Source organism: Crotalus tigris, unplaced genomic scaffold, assembly GCF_016545835.1.
Source record: "Crotalus tigris isolate CLP2741 ecotype Arizona unplaced genomic scaffold, ASM1654583v1 scf7180000018829.1913635, whole genome shotgun sequence".
Classification (NCBI taxonomy): domain Eukaryota; kingdom Metazoa; phylum Chordata; class Lepidosauria; order Squamata; family Viperidae; genus Crotalus; species Crotalus tigris.
Genome location: NW_024097219.1, coordinates 334,115 through 354,551, shown reverse-complemented (window position 1 = coordinate 354,551; position 20,437 = coordinate 334,115). Strand labels below are relative to the sequence as shown.

Genomic DNA, 20,437 nt, shown 5'->3' with positions numbered 1-20,437 from the left:
ATAGATTACTGTTATTTCTCACATCTTTATCATAATTGTACCTGACACATTTCCAGGCACATTTAAAAATAATGCTACTCTGGTGTTGCATTCAGACTTGCATTCGTCTACATTTCCCTATGTATGGGGGAACAGTATTATTGCAGAAAGAAAACAAATGGTTCACATACAATGAGGTACAGATACAGCTTCAAGCCTCATTACGATTTTATGTTCATAGCGTAACTTTGATTCTTTGGTCTGCCTTGGCATTTTCCAATGATCTCACAACATTGTATCACTGTCATTCTAATGCAGATCTCTAAAATATCCTTAGCCTGCCTTCATTTCAGCTCTTTTTTCCCACTTCCAAAACAAATTTTAATTTCCAATAATTGTTTTCGCATATTCTTTGCTTCTTTTAATCTTAACTTGAAATTGCTTGCAGTTATCTTTTTCTCTGTGTACACATTAAACAATATCGTTCATCCCTGTCAATTTTTCATTCATTTTGTTAGACAGATAATCTGTAATTTAATACTTTTCCATACAGAACTCATTTCTCTTTTGCAGTGTTTTCTATTACTATCATTTCTTTCATGTTTTCTTTTCCTTATTTTCTTGCCAGGATATAACCTAAAAATGATTTTACATTCAGAACTTCTCATTCCTCTTGCAATCTTCACTAATTCTCTTGTCCCCCATCATATACAATCAAATCAATGTGCCTCTAGAAATAAATTTATTATTTTGCCACATGCATATATGAATAGTCTTAAACAACTTATTGAAAACAAGACTTTTTCTAAACAGATATTCACCAGCTACCATTCTCATCCTTGAGAATGGCCCAGTCATTTTCTGTACTCCCTCCTCTTGTTCCATTCCATCCATTCAAGATACTAGCTGTCAGATCTGCTATTTTCAGCTTTGAGCTTTCCTGACATCCTGTCATAAATCACTAGGGAGGGGGAGAGGAAATAGGCAATTGGCATGTAGAAAGTAGAGATGGGCAAAGGGAGGGGCGGCAAGCATGATGGAATCCAGAGGTGTGAAAACCAGCCTGTTCCAGTCCTCAAGGCTGCAGAGCTTGAGAAAGGAATGTGAATTGCACCAAACATCCCAATTGTTCCCCAAACACCTAGGCCACAGGTTGGCAACCTGCAGCTCCGGAGCCACATACAGCTTTGCACTTCCCTCTCTCTCTCACTCTCACTCTCTCACACACACACACATACTGAGTGGGGGAAGAGGACTGGCAGACCAAGGGCAGAAAGAGAGAGAGAGACCCTTTTGAGATCTAAAATGGTGGGAAATGGGTCCAAGTGGTTCTTTGAGTGTTTTGGGTTGCCTACCCCTGACCTAGGCCTAGCCCACAGCTCATTGGACTAAGACAGACTGGTCAAGGGAGAAGGGTCTGAGAGCAAAGAAAAATTTGTAATGCTTCGCACAGGAAACTTTAGTTCTAACCTTGCTTTATTTGTAACCGCTTGTTGTTAATTGCGAAGTCGTGTCCGACCCATTGCGACCCCATGGACAACGTTCCTCCAGGTCTTCCTGCCCTCTACCATCTTCTGGAGTCCATTTAAGTTCACACCTATTGCTTCAGTGACTCCATCCAGCCATCTCATTCTCTGTCGTCCCCTTCTTCTATTGCCCTCAATCTTTCCCAGCATTAGGCCCTTCTCCAGTGAGTCCTTCCTTCTCATTAGGTGGCCAAAGTATCTGAGTTTCAACTTCAGGATCTGGCCTTCTAAAGAGCAGTCGGGGTTGATCTCTTCTAGGACTGACTGGTTTGAACGCCTTGCAGTCCAAGGGACTCGCAGGAGTCTTCTTGCAACCACTAATCCTTAGTAAAAGAACCTATATTTCAAACAAATAGGGTCGAGGGTCTTTCTTACCTAGGTCTCCTCTTCCCACCTATTTGGGACAAGCCTGACATTAGGCTAGATTGCCCTGGTGACCCGCATCATTCATTTGTAATGTTGCACTATTTTTTTCTTTAATTTCTGGTTCTTCTTATATCACCATTCCCTGGAGTTTAACATGCAACTACCACCAACCTGAAGATACATTTTGACATCTTTTATCAGCTTCATTCATTGATAAACCTGGACTTTCACTTCCCTGGGTATGTATATTCATCAATACTAGACCACTTTATTCAGATTTATTATACTCATCTCTTTTCTTTAAGAAACACAATATGCATATTTTTCTTTAATTCACAAAGTTTATGATTTACCTCTTAGGATTGTCATTGTGCATGTCACCGTAGCTGTTGACATCTATCCTTCATGACTTGTTAACTGAGATGCTCAATATTTTTTAACAAGGTAGATAAAAACTTAGTTACCAGTCCTAGTCATTCCTGTGCCAAATGCAGCATCCTTCTAGCAATAAGGATACTGACCAGTTTGGACACAATTTGGACAGTATGCCATGATACAGCCAAAGCTATTTTACAGCTAGCATGGTCACAATATTCCATGCAAGCTAGCATATTGAATCTAGAAAGACTACCTTGAAAACCAAAATAATGTTGCTTCTATCCCATCAAACATGCAGGCTGACCCACACTTAGAATGCAAATTTATTGGTTTTCAGATTGCGAGCTATAAAACTTCAGCTATGTAACCTTTATTTTGCTTAAGCTCCTTCCTGCAAAAAACTTACTTCCTTATAATTTCCTTAAGATTTCTATAGTGAAAGTGGAAACATTAGGAAATCAAGTTCTCTGGAAACTTAGCTTCTTTTAATATTCATCTCGTCCACATGCCTCTCTAGGAATTTGGTAACTTCCAATGTACATAAAGTTTATTTTTTCACATTTGAATATCTTTCACTGTACATTTGCACTAGCTTTATGCAATTTTGTCTTCTTGGTTAAACATTTCTGCCGCTTAAAAGCAACTTTATTTCCAGTAGTTGTCACTGCTCATTATCTATGCTGGTGACTTGAGAAAACATATCCTCCTTAATTCTATAGCATACTAAACTCAGGATACATGAAATACAAGGCATTTGAGCACTATTAGTGTATGTATTTATAAAATTGACAAAACTCCAAAAAGCCCTGTATGTGGGAAATAATATGCACATAGATGTAATGTCAAGGAAGAAGGCAAGTGGAACTAGTGGCTGGGTCCCAATTTCTTTGACATTTAGAACCTCAGAGGATTGATGAAATTTGTTATGCTTCAAGGTAACCTTTTTCCTACCCAAACACAACTAACTATTCAACAATGGAACAGCTTGCTTCCTGAAGTTGTAGGTGCTCTTATCAATGAAGGTTTTCAACAAAAGACTGAACTGCCATGCATCCAGAATTGTATGAGGATTTCTGCACTGAATAACAGTTGGACTAAAAGAACTCCCAAGGTCCCTTCGAATCCTATAATTCTATAAACCTGGTTTCTCAGATTGAATTAAATATTTTCTTCAGACCAAAATTTTGGGAAGGATATTGTGAATGCCTTTAGTCCAGCCTTCTTAAAGAAGGATGTTTTTAAAAGCTGCTATTTTAGCTGCTCAGTGAGGGCACATCCATTTCTCAAATCTCATTCAGATTTTCAGTCATCAACACTGTCAAAACAGGATTCAGTGAAGATAGAAAAACATTTGAATTAGGCACATGTTAACAGAAAGCTTATCAGTGTACTGGCAAATGATTAATATGATGAATGATCCCAAACATTTTATGGTTGATCTAACCAGGATAATACTGTTGATAAATGGAAATTGACCAGGAAAGTGAATATTATGTTCATTCACACTTTTAATCCATAAGGAGAAAGGAGAGGAAAAGCCCAAAGGTAGAGAAACTTTTCTCCATAAATGGTGGGCTTTCCAGAAGGAACTTAAAGGTTTACATCAGCTTTGTGGACAATTATTTACATCAAAGCACAGCCATTTACTTCATTTGTTATGTCAGGATTACCAAAAGGCTAGAAACTAAAGCTAGAATCAAGTAAATTTAACACTACTGTAAGGTTTTAAATTCTACTGTACACATGCTGCCAATAAAAACATCTTGATGCTTCCTTTCTGGTAATTATTCTAAGTCAGTGGTTCTCAACCTTTCTAATGCCGTGACCCCATAATACAATTCCCCATGTTGTGGTGACCCCCAAGTGGGTGTGGCCACCAATAAGGTAGTAGGACAGCTAGGGAAAAGGGAAAAAAATGGCGGACAGCGTGGTTTGGCGACCCCCGTGAAATGGTCATTTGACCCCAAATGGGGTCCCGACCCACAGGTTGAGAACCACTGTTCTAAGTCCTCAGTGCTATTTTAATGTTTGAGGGATTCTGAGCAAATGAAGCCACCCACTTTCTGTTCAAGGTAGAATAAGTTCTGTTACAATTCTTGTTCAGCTTCCTTCCTAATTAGCTCCTAAAACAGGTCAGGTTTTAGAAGCACATACAATTGGCTCCCAAGAAACCTACTGCCAGGCTTTTCCTGCAGTGAGAGGGTGGCCCTTACAATAATGCGTGGAAGGCGATGCTAGTCAACTTTAGTAAAACTTTTCTGCAGAAAAGTGTTAAGATTCTTAATGGTTAGAACCCACTAGGATTGCAAAGCAGGGATCCTTCTCTTTCCACATCTACACACCTTGTCCATTAAAGCACCCCTGTATTTTGTAGACTTCCATATTAAAAAAAAATAATAACCAATCAGTTCATAAAAGTTAATCCAATTCTCAGAGCAGCAACATCTTTTGTCAGGATCACACAGAATCCAGGAAAGAGAAGCTATCCAAAGCACTTCTTCCAAATCATTTTTTAACTGTCCACAGTCCTAGGGTTGATGGTCTATTCCAGTGTGCTGGCTGTGGAATTCTGGGAGTTGAAGTCCACATGCCTTAAAATTGTCAAGTTTGGGAAACACTGGTCTATTCCTTTGCAGTACCCTTTGGTAACAAACTGACTTCAAGGGTAGCTTTCAAAGAAAGACAAGTCACTTAGTTCCAAGAAAATATTAACCATAGTTCATTCATTTTATATGCCTTCCACAAAAACCTCTACAAAAATAAATATGAGCTTGAAAAACAATTAAATCTTTCACAGTTAACCAATCTTTTAATATCACCTAAGTCTGGTACTACTGGATCGGATCTGCAAAATCCAGATGACCACCAAGTGATAGTAAAGTGCTATGCTGCCATCTATTGGTCATCCAGATTCCTGCAGTAGTTTTGGATATCCTAAAATTAGCATTACTCTTAAATACAAATAGGAACTCATAGGAGCTGTTTAGGTTTTTGTTCCTCAATCATTTTTTTACTTAGGTTTGTAATACATTAGGAATAGATAGAAGCACACTACATGGTGAATAATTACAAGATGCAGTTTACCAACATTTTTGCTTTCTTGAAAGTGCATTTCCCCCCCCCCCTTATATAACCTAGGGATCTCATGAAATAGCCCCTTTTCAATATGTGATATACAAAGTACTGACTAGAGCAGTGGTTCTCAACCTGTGGGTCGGGACCCCATTTGGGGTCGAATGACCATTTCACGGGGGTCGCCAAACAAGGCTGTCCGCCATTTTTTCCCCTTTTTGGCCGGTGATGTATAAATGGTTGGGGGTCACCACAACATGGGGAACTGTATTATGGGGTCGCAGCATTAGAAAGGTTGAGAAACACTGGACTAGAGCCTTGTTTTACTTTAGTTAGGCTAGTGTGGATGAGAAAAGTGGTCTTTTCTAGTCTCATCTCCCTATCCAACTGTCTTGTAAACTAAGCTGGAAGATAAATGCCTACAATCACAGGATAAAGACATGAGGAATATGCAGTTTCATTCATGTCTGTCCTCTGGGATATACAGGTAGTCTTTAACTTACAACCACAATTGGAAACAGAATTTCTGTTGCTAAGCAAGGCGACTGTTAAACCTGAATCTATGACCTTTTTGCCATAGTTCAGTGAATCACTTCAATTGTTAACAAATTGTGTGGTTAATTGAATCCTGTTCCCCCCATTGACTGCTTGATGGAACCTGACTAGAAAGGCCAGAGATCATGTGACCCTGGAACACTGCAATCTTTGTAAATACATGCTGCTGCCAAGCGCTCAAATTTTGAACACAAGACCTTGGGGATGCGGCAACAGTTGTGAGAGTATTGGTTATGTCACTTTTTTCAGGGCTATTGTAACTTCAAATGGTTGCTAAACAAATGGTTGGAAGTCTAGAACTACCTGTATAAAAAAACGTCAGAATATATACCGTATATCTATGAAAACAGTGACAAAAGAAACAAACAAACTTGGCTACTTCTAGTCAAGTTGTGATTATCTTATTAAACAAATGCTATTTTGGTCCCCTGGATTTTTTATCATGAAATGTAAACTCTCAAAGCGTTCTTTTCCATGGGGAAAAAATGCACCAGTACACAAACCTGTTTTTCTGATAAATGCCCAGACTCGAACCACAGACTAGACCAGCAGTGAACCCTTTGGGCTCTGCATGCCAAAAATTAGGAAAAATGCCTACCCTGACTCTGCTGGCAGTCAAGATGCTTCCCCCCTGAACAAAAACGAAACAATTCTTTATGTATTCATTTATTGCCAAAACAACAAAACAGAACAATTGTATGTGTGTGATCCTCAGCATCTGCTGCATGCCACTTACCTTCAAATAGTATCCTCTTTCTGCTGACAGGCCCCAGTGACCTACCCAAGGCAGCTGTGGGTTGCACAAGGCCTTGAAGAGGGTCTAGAGCAGGAGTAGGCAACCTTGGCTCTTTTATGACTCGTGGACCTCAACTCCCAGAATTCCTGAGCCAGCATGGCTCAGCTTGGAAACCTCTCCCTTTCCCCTCAGCATGGCTGGCTCAGGAATTCTGGGAGTTGAAGTCCAGGAGTCATAAAAGAGCCAAGGATGCCTACCCCTGCTCTAGAGAATGCGCTCTCATGGCTTCTGCAGCCTCTGAAAACCACACCCCCTTCTGGCACAATTTTCAGATGGGACAGAAGATGCATATGAGAGCACACCCCATTCCCACACAGTCTCCACAAAAATGGGATGTGCTTTCAAGGATAGCTGTTGTTGGGTATTGGTGAATGCTGGCATTTCATCCAAAATATTGTGGCGTGTCACCTTTGACACGTATGTCCTAGGTTTGCTCTCACTGGATTAGACTACAGTAAAGGGCTCACTGAGAAGAATATAAGTGTACTTAAAACTGCTGTTAAGAAGATAGGGAGTCATTTATTATTATTTTTCGTTTTTATTTTGGGGGCTTTATTTCCACTTTTTTATTACTTTTCCTTATTCTTTTCTTCTTCTACCCAACATTTGTATTGTTTTTGTTAAAAATTATTCAGTAAGTTATTTAACTTTTATTACTTGGCAGTGCCAAGTGACAGCAACATCAGGAAGGCATATGAGAAGCTGAAGAGGCCTGAAGGAGGAAGTGGAGAGGAAGTGGAAAGTAAAGACTAAAGAGGTCCTGGTGGTGGCAGGAGTAATGGGGGTGGGTGATTCCTAAGCTGGGAAAGTGGCTCAGGGACAGATCCCGGGAACAACAGCACAGCTTTCTCTGTCTAAAACAGTGTTTCCCAAACTTGACAATTTTAAGGCATGAGGACTTCAACTCCCAGAATTCCACAGCCAGCAACGCTGGCTGTGGAATTCTGGAAGTTGAAGTCCACATGCCTTAAAATTGTCAAGTTTGGGAAACACTGGTCTAAAACAGCACCGTGCTAGGTACAACTAAGATACTGTGCAGAGCCCCCAAACTCCCAGGTCTCTGGTAGAGGATCCGAGAAGATGCATATCATCCACAGGGGTAAGAAGGGAACGTTTTTTTTAAAAAAATAAAAGGACTCACCAGTGCTGTGCTGCACTGGTGTTCGATCCAAATACTCAGCATTCCCATTTCTCCTTATCATCGTCATCAAAAAGGAGTGGGGGAGAAATGGAGCATAAAATCCCCAGCTAAGAATGTGATGCTTTCAATCTTTAGCAGTAGCTTAATCACAATTTAGTCTGTCTATCATCGGGTCTTTCAATGCATATGGAGGGAAAAGTATATATGTTTTAGTACGTGCGTGCATATGCCATCATTAAGGTCATCCCAACTCACTACACACATGCATACACATTCAGAGAGTAAATTCCTACTTCATAGTTTTCCTTTTAATTCAAGTTATTTAACTGCTCCCCCCTCTTAATTGTTGGTAAGACATAGGAGAAGACTAGTGGACTTCTGCTTCTGTTCAGGTCAAACAGAACAGAGAAGGGAAGCCAAGTGTAGCAAATTGAAAGCAATACTGCGTGAGTTCATGCCTCATTCCATGCTACCAATTGCAGGAAACAATATTACTTGCAAGTTACATAGAAGCAAGAGGGCTGAAGGTTTCTCAATTGCAGGAAAAGGTTACAAGAACCTAGTGGGTTTTATGTGCAAGGTTCGTACCTTTAAAGAAAAAGAAAAAAAACTACAGTCCAAAAAGATTCTCATATCAATTACATCGTTAGCTGAAAATAAAGACAAAAAGGTTTTCTGATTACAGGAACCCAAACTGGGAGATGGAATCAACTTAATCTCCCACCTTTTAGTAGGTAAGATTGGACTCTACACTTGGGATTCAGACGAGCTCATCTAGTAGAAGAGTCAAAAGTTGGCTTCTTTGATTGCCTTTCTCTCTGAATCCTACCCTGTTGCTATATATGTGGTTTAGGACAGGGGTGTCAAACTTGCCATGTCATGTGACGTGGCGCGATGTATCGCGACTTTTTTCCCCTTGCCGGAGCTGGGGTGGGCGCGGCTTCTGTGTGACGTATCCGGCTGACAATTTGACACCCCTGGTTTAGGAGTTGGCAACTGCAAGAGAATTTGGAGAAATTTGCTATCCTCTATTGGGAAACCTCTGCTAGACCCTAGTTCTTTTCATGGGCAAGTCCTGATCCAATCTTATTAAAAAGGGCTGTCTGCACCAACCACAGGGCTCAGTTCATCATCCCTACAACCTTTCAGGTGGCTGTAACACCTATCAACATTTACAAATGACCTTACTACTCACCTGGCTCAGCAAAGATTATGAGTCCATGCTTCAATGCTGATTTCTCTGTTTTTCTTTTCAGTCACCACTGTAGATTCATCAGATTAAACTGCAAACATCCTACACTAGCACAGAAAAAGACTCATCCCAAATGGAGTGAGGCTGCATTAAAGTCAAAAAAAGTGTCAATTCCAGAATGATGCTCTACTACGGTTGTAGGTCTGCACAGGTTGGGGCAAGGCATTATTTCAGATTGGTACATTTGGGCTAGATATTGAAGAGGCAGTAAGACACTGACAGGTGTTAGCACAGGCACACTAGAGGCAGAGTTTATTACACTATGCAGCTAACAACCCTGGAGAAGAAAAACCTCTGTTGTTAAGAATATCAACAGCTCCATATTTAGAAAAAAAAAATCATTGTTAACCCATTCTCCTTTGGTCATTACAAAGCAAAAGATATATTTAAGGTATTTTTTACAGAGTGAGAAGCTGGAAGAAAATAACCTTCTATCTGTCTTTCCCCAGTGGGGGGCAGATCTCAACCTGGCTCACACGTACGTTTCTTTAGCTGTCAAAAGCAGCAGAACGTCAAATTTTCTAATGTCAAAATGATGGTGTAAATTGTTTCCAATAAAAGCAGCATTTACCAAAAGCTGCATTTCTGACCCCTCTCTTGGGACGCCAGTTGTGGCTCCTCCCGTCTGCCCTCTCAATGTAAAAGGGGTTGAGTGTGTGCGAGTGTGCAGTTTCTCCTGCCAGTGCAGTCACATGACACGGCTGGCCAGGCCATATAGTCTCTGATCCCTCATTTGTATGCGGCAGTCTTTAAAAAAAATATTGTATTATAATAGGAAATTCTCTTTCCATCTCTGTATTTTGGATAAATGTCAATCGTCCGTAAGGTCTTGCACAAAGAGAACTTCCGTGTGGCTGAGTCCGGCTTCTTGCAGCGTGGGCGGATTAGGCCATTCCTCTGTAGGAAGGCAGGGCAGGACACGGCGGGGAAAATTGGCCTCAATCTGGAACTTTTCCGGACTCTCTTTCAAAGAGAATAGGAAATCATGGATCACCTGGGAAAATTATACAAAATGTCAGTCAAAGGATTTGTATACGAAGTATAATAATGAACAAATGCTCACATCACAACAATACCACTGAAGACTGCTACCATGCAATGAGTAGGAAACTTTAAATGTCAAGGTAGAGACCTACAAGAAATCACACTGTTTGTTAAATAAAACATTCCTATGAGCCATAAATCATTCCTTGGTTTAACAAAAAAGCTACTGGCTCAGATCTAGACTTCAGTGAACAAAACTCCACTAGCAAATAATGGTAGCTGCTGCTGGAGAAAGCAGCTATTCTTCCTCCTTTCTACCACCCCCTGAAAATTCCTCCAAATATTTGGAGATGGCGGTACAGCACAAAGGTGGCATGAAAAGATATTCCATATATCAATCTATTTACTTCCTTGGGAGCTTGAATAGTACAATAGAATAAACACTGGACGTCCATGTGAGAAACTGAGGTATAATTCCCTAATAACTATCTCTTCACATCTTAACCTGGGCACAATTCTAGGTCAGATGAGAACTGTGCCCTCAGAAGCCCTGTAAAAAAAAAAAGGTAAGGACAGCATTGTGCTTTGCTTCACACTTTCTCTGAGCCCCACAATTTCCACACTGGTGTTTTAGCTTGCTCTTAAGTGTGGCAGCTTAAAGATGCAAATGTTTGAAGATCAATCATATAAAAACATTCATCACCCGTAAGATGAGGATTTCCCCCCCCCTCCTTTTCTTACAGTTAAAGACTGTGTAAAGTGAAATCTCCTTTCCACCCTGGAATCATTGGGCATCTTGAAGATGATCTTAACGCTTTCAGGATCATCGGGATGTGGCTCGGGGGGAAGGCATTCAGATTTCCGTTCCTTCTCCTCTTGCAAATTCTGGAGGGTTAATTGGAGAGATCAATAACAAGCAGCAATTCAAAGAACATACCAAAATCTAAATCTAAATACAGGGATCAGGGCAATGTAGTGACAGTCACCAGATTTAAACAGATTCTCGAGTCCCAATCCCTCTAGATGAGAGGCTCCCAAGCTTTGTTGGTTCATGGTGCCCTGGGCATCTCAGTAATGTTTCTAAGACACCTCTAGAGCAGCGGTTCTCAACCTGTGGGTCGCGACCCCTTTGGGGGTCGAATGACCCTTTCACAGGGGTCGTTTAAGACCATCAAAAAACACATATTTCTGATAACCTTAGGAACCGAGACACCGCTCCTCTATCTCCTTGCCCTCCTCTTCTTCCTCCCCTTCTTCCTCCTGCTGCCCCCCAGGCGGCTCGGGCGGGCGCTGGGACAAGAAGGGTGCCTGGGGGGGAGCTGGAATGGGGGGCTGGGGGTCACCACAACATGAGGAACTGTATTAAAGGGTCGCGGCATTAGGAAGGTTGAGAACCACTGCTCTAGAGTTCCTAAACCACAGGTCGGCAACCTGCGGCTCCGGAGCCGCATGCGGCTCTTTGAGCCTTCCCCTGTGGCTCCCAGCCTCCTCTGCCTTTGCAGAGAGAGACAGAGACAGAGAGAGGCAATTGCGCTTCCCTGCTTCTCTCTCTCTGTGTGTGTTTGTGTGTGTGTGTGTTTTGTGTGTGTGTGTGTGTGTGTGTATGTGTAAAAGAGAGTGCACTCACATTGTTCTCTGAGGAGCTGAAAAGCTTTCTGGGCGGAGCTTCTCCCTTTGCTGCGTCTCTGCAGGAAGCAGGAAGGGCAGGAGAGAGCTAGCTAGCCCAGCTAGGCTGACTCAGGAATTCTGGGAGTGGAAGTCCATGAGTCATAAAAGAGACGAGGTTGCCTATCCCTGAGATTGTTGGAGAACAACTTGAAGCTTGCCAGGTGAGCAGCAGATGGGGGGGGGAGAAAGAGAGAGAGAGAAAGAGAGAGAGGGAGGGGGAGAGAGAGAGGAAAGAGAGAGAAAGAAAGAGAGTGGGGGAAGAGGAGTGGCAGACCAAGGGCAGAGAGGGAGGGAGGGAGACAGAGAGAGAGAGACCCTTTTGACATCTAAAATGAAGATAACACTGCATATATCCTTTTTTTACCTGTGTGTGTATGTAATTTTATTCTCTTAAAGCATTCTCTTGGTGATCATTGTTTTAATAGTATGGATATTCCCAAGAGTCATATTTTTACTTTTATTTTTAATGTGTGTGTGTGTGTGTGTGTGTGTGTGTGTGTGTATACACATACACATACACATACTCTCTCTCTCTCTCTCTCTCTCTCTCTCTCTCTCTCTCTCTCTCTCTCTCACACACACACACACACACACCTATAATAAAGATAAAAAAGGATATATGCAGTGTTATCTTCATTTTAGATATCAAAAGGGTTTTGCGGCTCCCGGTGTTTTGTTTTTGGTGGGAAACGGGTTCAAGTGGCTCTTTGAGTGTTTTGGGTTGCCTACCCCTGTCCTAAACTCTGCATCCAGATGGTGAGGCACCAAAGCAAGTTCACTAATGGTTCTGTTTAGTAAGTAGTAAAATATCCTGTTTGGAATAGCTTGGAAATGGCAGCTCTAGATACAAGATGAGGATTCAAATGTGGAAATGCAACATTTCAGCAAGAGATTTTAACAGTAACAAGTCATAATCAATAAATCCAGGGTCAAACTCCTTAATAATCAAATCTGCCAGGCATTAAAATCTGCAATTAAATTTTTCCAATAGATATAATGGAACTCTCAGTATGGGACATGTATTATAGTTGGTTAGAAATGAGGAATAAAAAAGTAAGAGAAGTAATGTTAAATAATTGTTAATAAACATAAGAGATATAGGACATAGTATTGTTAAGGGAAAAGGAAAATGTATTGTGTATTTTGTATGTTTGAAAATAAAAATAAAAAAATGTATTAAAAAAAAATATAATGGAACTTTGTTAAACGTTCTATTGCAGAAGACTTTAGCAAACTTCTAGAAGAAAATGTAATATGTACACCAGTTCCTGCTCCTCTCTCTCCTTAGCTAAAAATAAATTTGAAGAATTTGAATCACTCCAAATATAAATATATCAGAGCAAGACACATCACATCAGACTACAGGTAGTGTTTTTAATCTTTATGAATTAAAATCTATTATATATTAGAAGTTTTTATACACTGTTTCTCATTACAAAAAAAAATTCAAAGCTGAGTGAAGTACAGATTTAAACATCTGACTCCTAACTCATTTCCATCTTGCACGCTGAAGTTTGATGGGTGAGTACACTGGATATTCAGCCTAGTACAGTATTCCTTAAACTTTCTGCTCAGGACCCCTCCCCCCTTTAAAAATTATGGAGGACCCCAAAACAGCTTTTATTCATATAGATTATATTTATTTATTGACATTCACCAGATTAAAAATTAAAATTGGTGCACTTGTAGCTATTTATTGAATTAGGTAAAAATAACAATATTAAGCCCATTAGATATTAACATGCATATTTTCCTTGAATTTTTTTTTAACAAATCAAAGTAATAACGGGAGAAGCGAAACTATGCCAAATTTTTGCAAACATGTTCAATATGTGGCAAAAAACATGTTGATTTTGTGTCCTGTAGGGAGGAGTTGGGGAACTCCCAGAGGTGCTCAGACCACATTTTAAGACTCTGGTCAATTAAATAGGCTAATCAACTAGGAAAGCTACCGTATATTCCGGCGTATAAGGCAACCCGGCGTATAAGACGACCCCCGTCTTCGGTGCCGAGTCACATGCCTAGAAAGTCGTCTTATACACCGGAAACTACCATTATTTCCGGCGTATAAGACGACTCGGCGTATAAGGCGACCCCCGACTTCGGCGCCAATTTTAAAGCTTGCAAAAGTCGTCTTATATGCCAGAAAGTACGGTATATGCTCTACCCCACAATTTACAAAAGAGCCCTTTTACTCGAAAACAGCTAGGCTCCTAAGCCAACAAGTATCCCTTCTTACCTGCTGCCTTCTCTCTTCCGCCAGCTTCTGCTGTTGCACCTCTTCCTCCTTCCTCCTCCTCTTCTCTCGCTCTTCCTTTTTCTTCCGTTCTTTCTCCTGATCTGCCCGTAAGGAAGCAAGATATGCCTCATCCTGTTGCTGCCTCAGGACCTGAGTTTGGTTTCGTTCTTCTCTAATATAAAAAAGGAACATTTGTTCTAATTAACCAGGTTTTTTAAAAAAATTAGAAATTCTAGAATAGCAGTTTCTGACTTTTTAAAGTAAGAAGATGCATTTAGAACAGTGGTTCTCAACCTTTTTAATGTCGCGACCCCCCAACCGGTCGTAAGTTGAGGACTACCCAAAGTTGAGGACTTTTGGCGGGCTCAGCAGGGCAGAGACAGCCTGGACAATTCCTATTAGCTTTCAAAAGCCAATAGAATAAAAGGGAGTAGCACAGCTAAGGAAAAGGGGGAAAAAATGGCGGACTGCATTGTTTGGCGACCCCCGTGAAATGGTCATCCGACCCCAAATGGGGTCCTGACCCACAGGTTGAGAACCACTGATTTAGAATTAGGACCGTTGATCACTTTTCTATCACAGCTTGAGTATATGTATGGCTGCCCTAGACAGCAGTATGTCCCAAAAATGCTTTTTCTAAAAAGGCAACTGGGTTTTCTTCATTATTTCTTTGAAAATGTTTTGCTTCTTATCCAAGAAGCTCCTTCAGTTCAGTTCAAGCAAGTCCAGCTGCCTTTTGGAAAAAGCACATTTGGAACTATCATGACTTGGATAATGGAGACTCTCCATACACATTTGGACAACAGCATTTTCAAACTAGTAGCAGCAACTTTCTTTCCCATTAAAAATGAAGAGCACGCCAAAAAGGGGTGAACACTTCAAACCTGTAATCCTAGATATATGAAAGTTAAAGAACCTATCAAGAGGAGGTGTACTTTTTTCTTCTTTTCAAGCAAAGATGTATTTTGTCCATATCTAAATGCACAAACTGACGAGTCTACAATTAATTTAGTCTAAAACTAAATGTAGTTCCACAGAATCTAAGATCCCACTGGATCTGACCCCTGGAGCCTACCTTTGAGGCTGAGAAAGAGCTTAAAAGTATGAGAAGGGGTATATAACTTTTCAAGATCTTGCAGAAGGCAAGATGATGATTTTCACGGTTAGGGTGATAAATGTCAAAATTTAATGATGGATTGTAGCCCACATATTTTCAATTTTGTGTAAATTTACCATAGCAATAAATCATACTACTGGTTCTTTCTGCTATGCTGCCAAAAAAATTCTTTCAATCTTTTACATCCTACCTCCTGTAGTATTCCTGATCATAGCATATAATCTACCAGTAATGTGCATAGTTATTAATTTGGTCATGAAGTAAATAAATAAAAGTTGAATAGTGTACATTTCTGATATCATGAGGCATTAGATATCTTCCTGGTTCTCATTGAGCAAGGTCCTCAGACTACACAATGCCTGAGTTCATACAACACTTCACATAATTTGCAAGTTTTCTTATACTGTGCAGAACAAATCCAATTCACCAGATTATGGTTTACTACTTAGTGTGTTGTATGTATCAATCAAACTGTGTCTTATTAAGCAATCTATAATTAAAACAACCGTAAGCCACAATGTGATGCATGAATCTAGTTAATCTCAGATTTTAAGCAACTGAGAACAAATTAAATCATAAAAGGATGTAATGTGAAAAGAGCAAATTGCCTTGAGTTTTTGATGAGATATATTATTTGTTAGAAACACTATAACCATCATCTTCCATTTTTTATTCAATATTAAAATTTTTTGGAATAAAACAAAGGAACAAAAAGGTGTTATTTTTCTGCTTAATACCTTTCCAGACGCTCAGATACCAGGTACGTCTGATTGGAATCCATAATGAATGTCAACTGGTTAATGAGGTCATCAGGTTGGATAAGTCCTTCTAACCTTCCAACCACAGTCATTCTACGATCTTTCAGCATGATCACTGCCAAGAAAGGGTAGGTGTTCTCACGCAAAGCCTGAGACACTGAGAAAAATAAAGCACTGTCACTATTTGCAGCTTTAGAATGGAAGCCAATATTTAACATATGAATGCTGAAATTGAACTACATTATTTGGTCTCTCAATTCTTATTAATAGCCGCTCTGGCAGTTTTCAGAGAAAAAGCATTTCCTATTTCTGTTGTTATAATTTTCTGGTAATTCAAGATGACAAAAGAGTTTCAGGTGTGAGCTTTATTCAAATATTCCTTATCACAAAGCTATGATTTTATTCCATAATGGACTGTAAAAAAAAAAACACCTTGTTTAAGCCCCCACATTTATTTCAACTCTTATGATGGAACTGTTTCTTTGTTCTAATCTAAAAGTACAACAGAACAATACAATTTATACCAAACAATGCAAAATCATAAATGTGGTCTCAAAAAGTAAGAATTTCATAATTTGGATGTCAAAATCTGATTTCTCATGGCAAACCACCTGTACTTCAATGAGCTGTGAAACTCATAGAAGAACTTTCCCAAAAGATCCAAGGCCGGATAGGAACATACAAAAATGGCAGATGGATATTTAATTATCTGACTCTTAAAACTTATTTTCAAAAAACAATAATCAGAAGCAACAATAACAAATTCCTGCCATATTATGGATTCCAATATTCGTCAAAGACTGACTTAAATACATGTTGCTGTAATACCAATCTTTTGGATAACATTCTGCTCATGCTTAGAAAACCTGATTTATTCAACACATTTTTGGCAAAGCTTCATCTGATAATCCAGGATCATTACTGATATGCAACTTCATTTTTTAAAAAAAGAAAGACAACTTTATTATCAATACTACCTATTAGATTTAATCATATACTCAATGTGAATTCCAAATGAGATTGTTCCATGACTTCCTTCGTGAAGTCACTGTATTATTGGAAATTTTATTCAATGTGTTTCCAAATTATCCTCAGTATGGATTTTCCTTTTTTGATTTGACCCTGCCTTTCACTATAGTCCAAAATACATTTCCTTTGTTAATTACTGCATACTTGACCTGTCTATATGTTAAAGTTTCTACCTAAAAATCTGGAAGCATGATTTACAGACCCTTACATGCCCTTTCTTTTTTAAGCTAGTTATTCCTAGTTCTAAATTGTGTGTGGATTAATTAAAAATCTCCGGTAATAATATAAAGTTTTACAACTACCCATTATTTATACACTTTTATTGTCAGAAATGACCATGGAACTCCATTCAATTATGTTTACCCACGTCAGTTGTAAATGCTTCACAGTCCAAGAATAGCTTTTTCTAAATTACCTAGTTTCCTATTGAAGGTTTAACATTTTTAAATAACTGTAAAAGTTTTTAAAAATTTAGAACATGCCAACATTTAATGGGATTTCTTTCCCAGGAAATATATATAACACAGCAGCTAAGACTATTTCAGTGTACTTTTACTCTGGCATAAGTGCCAATGGATACTTTCAACGTTGCTTCTGAATAATAAGGCCAGATATGTTACAAGAAGACATACCTCTGTATCCTTCTGGTTTATTGGTAGAACATGCCCAGAAGAGCATCCTGGTGTTTAAGAGGGAAATTACTTCTGGCGCACAGAGTGTGCTACTATAAGAAGAGGATAATAAACAACATACTTGAAGTCACATACAAAACATTCATTTATTTGATACATTTATATCCAGCCTTTTGTTCAGGAGTTCACAGTGCATCCTCCTTTCTTCCCCCCCCCCCCAATAACAACAAGGTTGTAAGGCAAGATTAAGCTGATGATTCCCGTGACTGACTTACATGCAGATAATTTGCTAACTTAATAGCACCTACCGACAAAATTCATCAGTATCTTGATGATCATCACCATGCAGGTAAACAAGCAGGAAGCGCAACTCCCTCTTGGCATCATTCAGGGCCTTGAAAGACAGCATTAAAAAAATGGGATCAGAGATATACAAAAAGGTTCAGTTTGCAGAACACACAGGCAACAGGAAAAAAGCTGGGGACATAAGCAACTGAGGCAGGAAAGGGGAGGCATGGGGGAGGGGAGGGGAGGACAGGAATACACCATTTGGGGAGGAATGGAGAAAGGGTAGAGGGCTGCTTTAGCACAAATAGGCCTAAACCTGACTACGGGTAGTCCTCAATTTATGACTGCAATTGAGCCCAAAATGTCTGCTGCTAAGCGAATCTTGCCTCATTGTATGACCTTGCCAAAGTTGTTAAGTGAATTACTGCAGGTTGCAAAAGGTGATCACATGACCCCAGGACACTACAACCATCGTAAACATGAGTCAGTTGCCAAGCATCCAGATTTTGATCACATGACCATGGGGATGCTGGCAATGGACTCATATTTTTGATGGTTGCAGTGTCCCAGGGTCACGCAATCACCTTTTGCAACCTCCTGTCAAGCAAAACAAATGGGGAAGCCAGATTCACTTAACAACCGTTACTAACTTACCACTGCAGTGATTAACTTAACAACTGTGGCAAGATAAGTGTGAAAAATGGTCATAAGTCACTTTTCTCAGTGCCACTGCAACTTTGAACGGTCACTAAATGACCTGTTGTAAGTTGAGGACAAACTGTATGGCCTTTGCTAGAATTTATTCATAAGGATTAATGTGGATTTCTGTCTAAAAGAAAGACAATTGAAGGATGTCAGAACTGTGTTGGATATCTTGGTATATTTGGAACAACTGATTGTTTCACTGATTTTATGCTTCTGACCAATGCAAAACTGAGTTTGAAACAGAACTGTGTACAAATGGTTAACTTGTAATTGCTAACATGTATAAACTTTCACTGAAATTTGAGGCAGAAGCACGTGAAAGAATATGATAAAATGGGCTAAAAATTTTGGTTATGATATACAAACGGAATAGTGAGAAAATATGCGGCTGAAAGAGTTGTACCGTATATTCCAGCATATAGGGCAACCCAGCGTATAAGACGACCCCCGAGTTCGACGCCGGGTCGCAAGACGATCGACGCCGAGTCGCAAGACAATCGACGCCAAGTCGCATGCCTAGAAAGTTGTCTTATACGCCGGAAACTACCGGTATTTCGGGCGTATGAGATGATCAACATCGAGTCGCATGCCTAGAAAGTCGTTTTATACGCCTGAAACTACCGGTATTTCTGGTATATAAGACGATCGACGCCGAGTCGCATGCCTAGAAAGTCATCTTATACGCCAGAAACTACCTTATTTCCGGCGTATAAGATGACTCGGCATATAAGACGACCCCCGAGTTCGGAGGCTGTTTCGACGCTCTCAAAAGTCGTCTTATACGCCGGAATATACGGTAATTTATATTCTGTTCTGGTCTTCTTCTTTTTTAAAAAATAAAATGATATACCATTGTGTATGACACCAGAGAAACCAAAATGTATAAAGATTATTTTGAATTTATGCTGGAACATAAACATCACGGAGGGATGTTTTATCAAATTTGGTGGATGTGTAAAAAGCCAGAAAATTTTGAATTCAAATACATGAACTAATTCAGAAGACATTAATGACTACAAATCATCCTTGGCTCAAGTGATGCAATCATTAAACAGATCACACCTGAGTTTACAACCTTTTATGCCATGGTCATTAAGCGAATCATGTGACCATTAAATGAATCTAGCTTCCCACATTGGCTTTGCTTGTTGGAAAATCCTTGGGAAGGTTGCAAATGGTGATCATTTGTCCTTGGGATGCTAAATGCATGTTGGTTGCCAAGCACTCGAAGGCTGATCACATGACCATGGGATGCCGCAATGTTAAGTGTGAGGATTGGTTATAACCTTTTTCAGCATTTTCATAACTTTGAGCAGCAGTTACATGAATGGTTGTAAGTTGAGAACTACCTGTGATGCACAATTAAAACCAGAGAATTTTCTTTTGGGATTAATGGACAGTTGGGAAAAAAAAGTCATGAAACATTTTTTTTATATTAGAGAACTGCAGCAAGAGGATTATATGTCCAAAAATGGGAAGATACAGTGTTACCCACAATGGAGGAATGGTTGGTGAAGATGACACAACATGCAGAGATGGCTAACTTCACTTTTTAAATTAGACATTTACATTTATTGCTGACTAGAAACACCTTATAGACTTTTTGTATGAAAAAAGAAAAAAATAAACTTTTGATTTGTGGTTTTTGATGATTAGAAAATATTAGATAACAGAAAAAAGAGAGCTTCTTTTGTAACTGCAGAGATAATTTTGTAATCATTTTTGTATTTGCTGCAAGGAAATTGGAAGCTTTGTCTTTCTATTTCTTTTTAACCTTTCCTTTTTGCACCTTTGTCCTTCCTTTCTTTCTCGTTTTCCTTTCTTTTTTTACTTCGTATTATTTTTTTTTAGTTTTTATCTTCTCTTTTAAACTTTTAATAAAAAATATATATATAAAAATTAAATGGATATGATCTTCAGCCAAGGGTCTTCCAACAAACCAAACAAAGGAG

The 20,437-nt window shown here is 39.5% G+C and overlaps 1 protein-coding gene across 1 annotated transcript in view; it reads right to left on the bottom strand.

The window, feature by feature from the left end:
* Positions 1 to 9,288: 9,288 nt before the first annotated feature.
* FAF2 (Fas associated factor family member 2) overlaps positions 9,289 to 20,437 on the bottom strand; it is a 29,597-nt gene continuing 18,448 nt past the window's right edge. Inside the window, exons 6-11 of the mRNA XM_039356751.1 lie at positions 17,801 to 17,886; positions 17,493 to 17,584; positions 15,811 to 15,988; positions 13,957 to 14,128; positions 10,791 to 10,934; positions 9,289 to 10,059 (exon numbers count right to left, since the gene is read on the bottom strand). Of these exons, the coding sequence (XP_039212685.1) occupies positions 9,877 to 10,059; positions 10,791 to 10,934; positions 13,957 to 14,128; positions 15,811 to 15,988; positions 17,493 to 17,584; positions 17,801 to 17,886 (855 nt within the window). The 3' untranslated portion in view covers positions 9,289 to 9,876. The remainder of the gene's footprint in view (positions 10,060 to 10,790; positions 10,935 to 13,956; positions 14,129 to 15,810; positions 15,989 to 17,492; positions 17,585 to 17,800; positions 17,887 to 20,437) is intronic.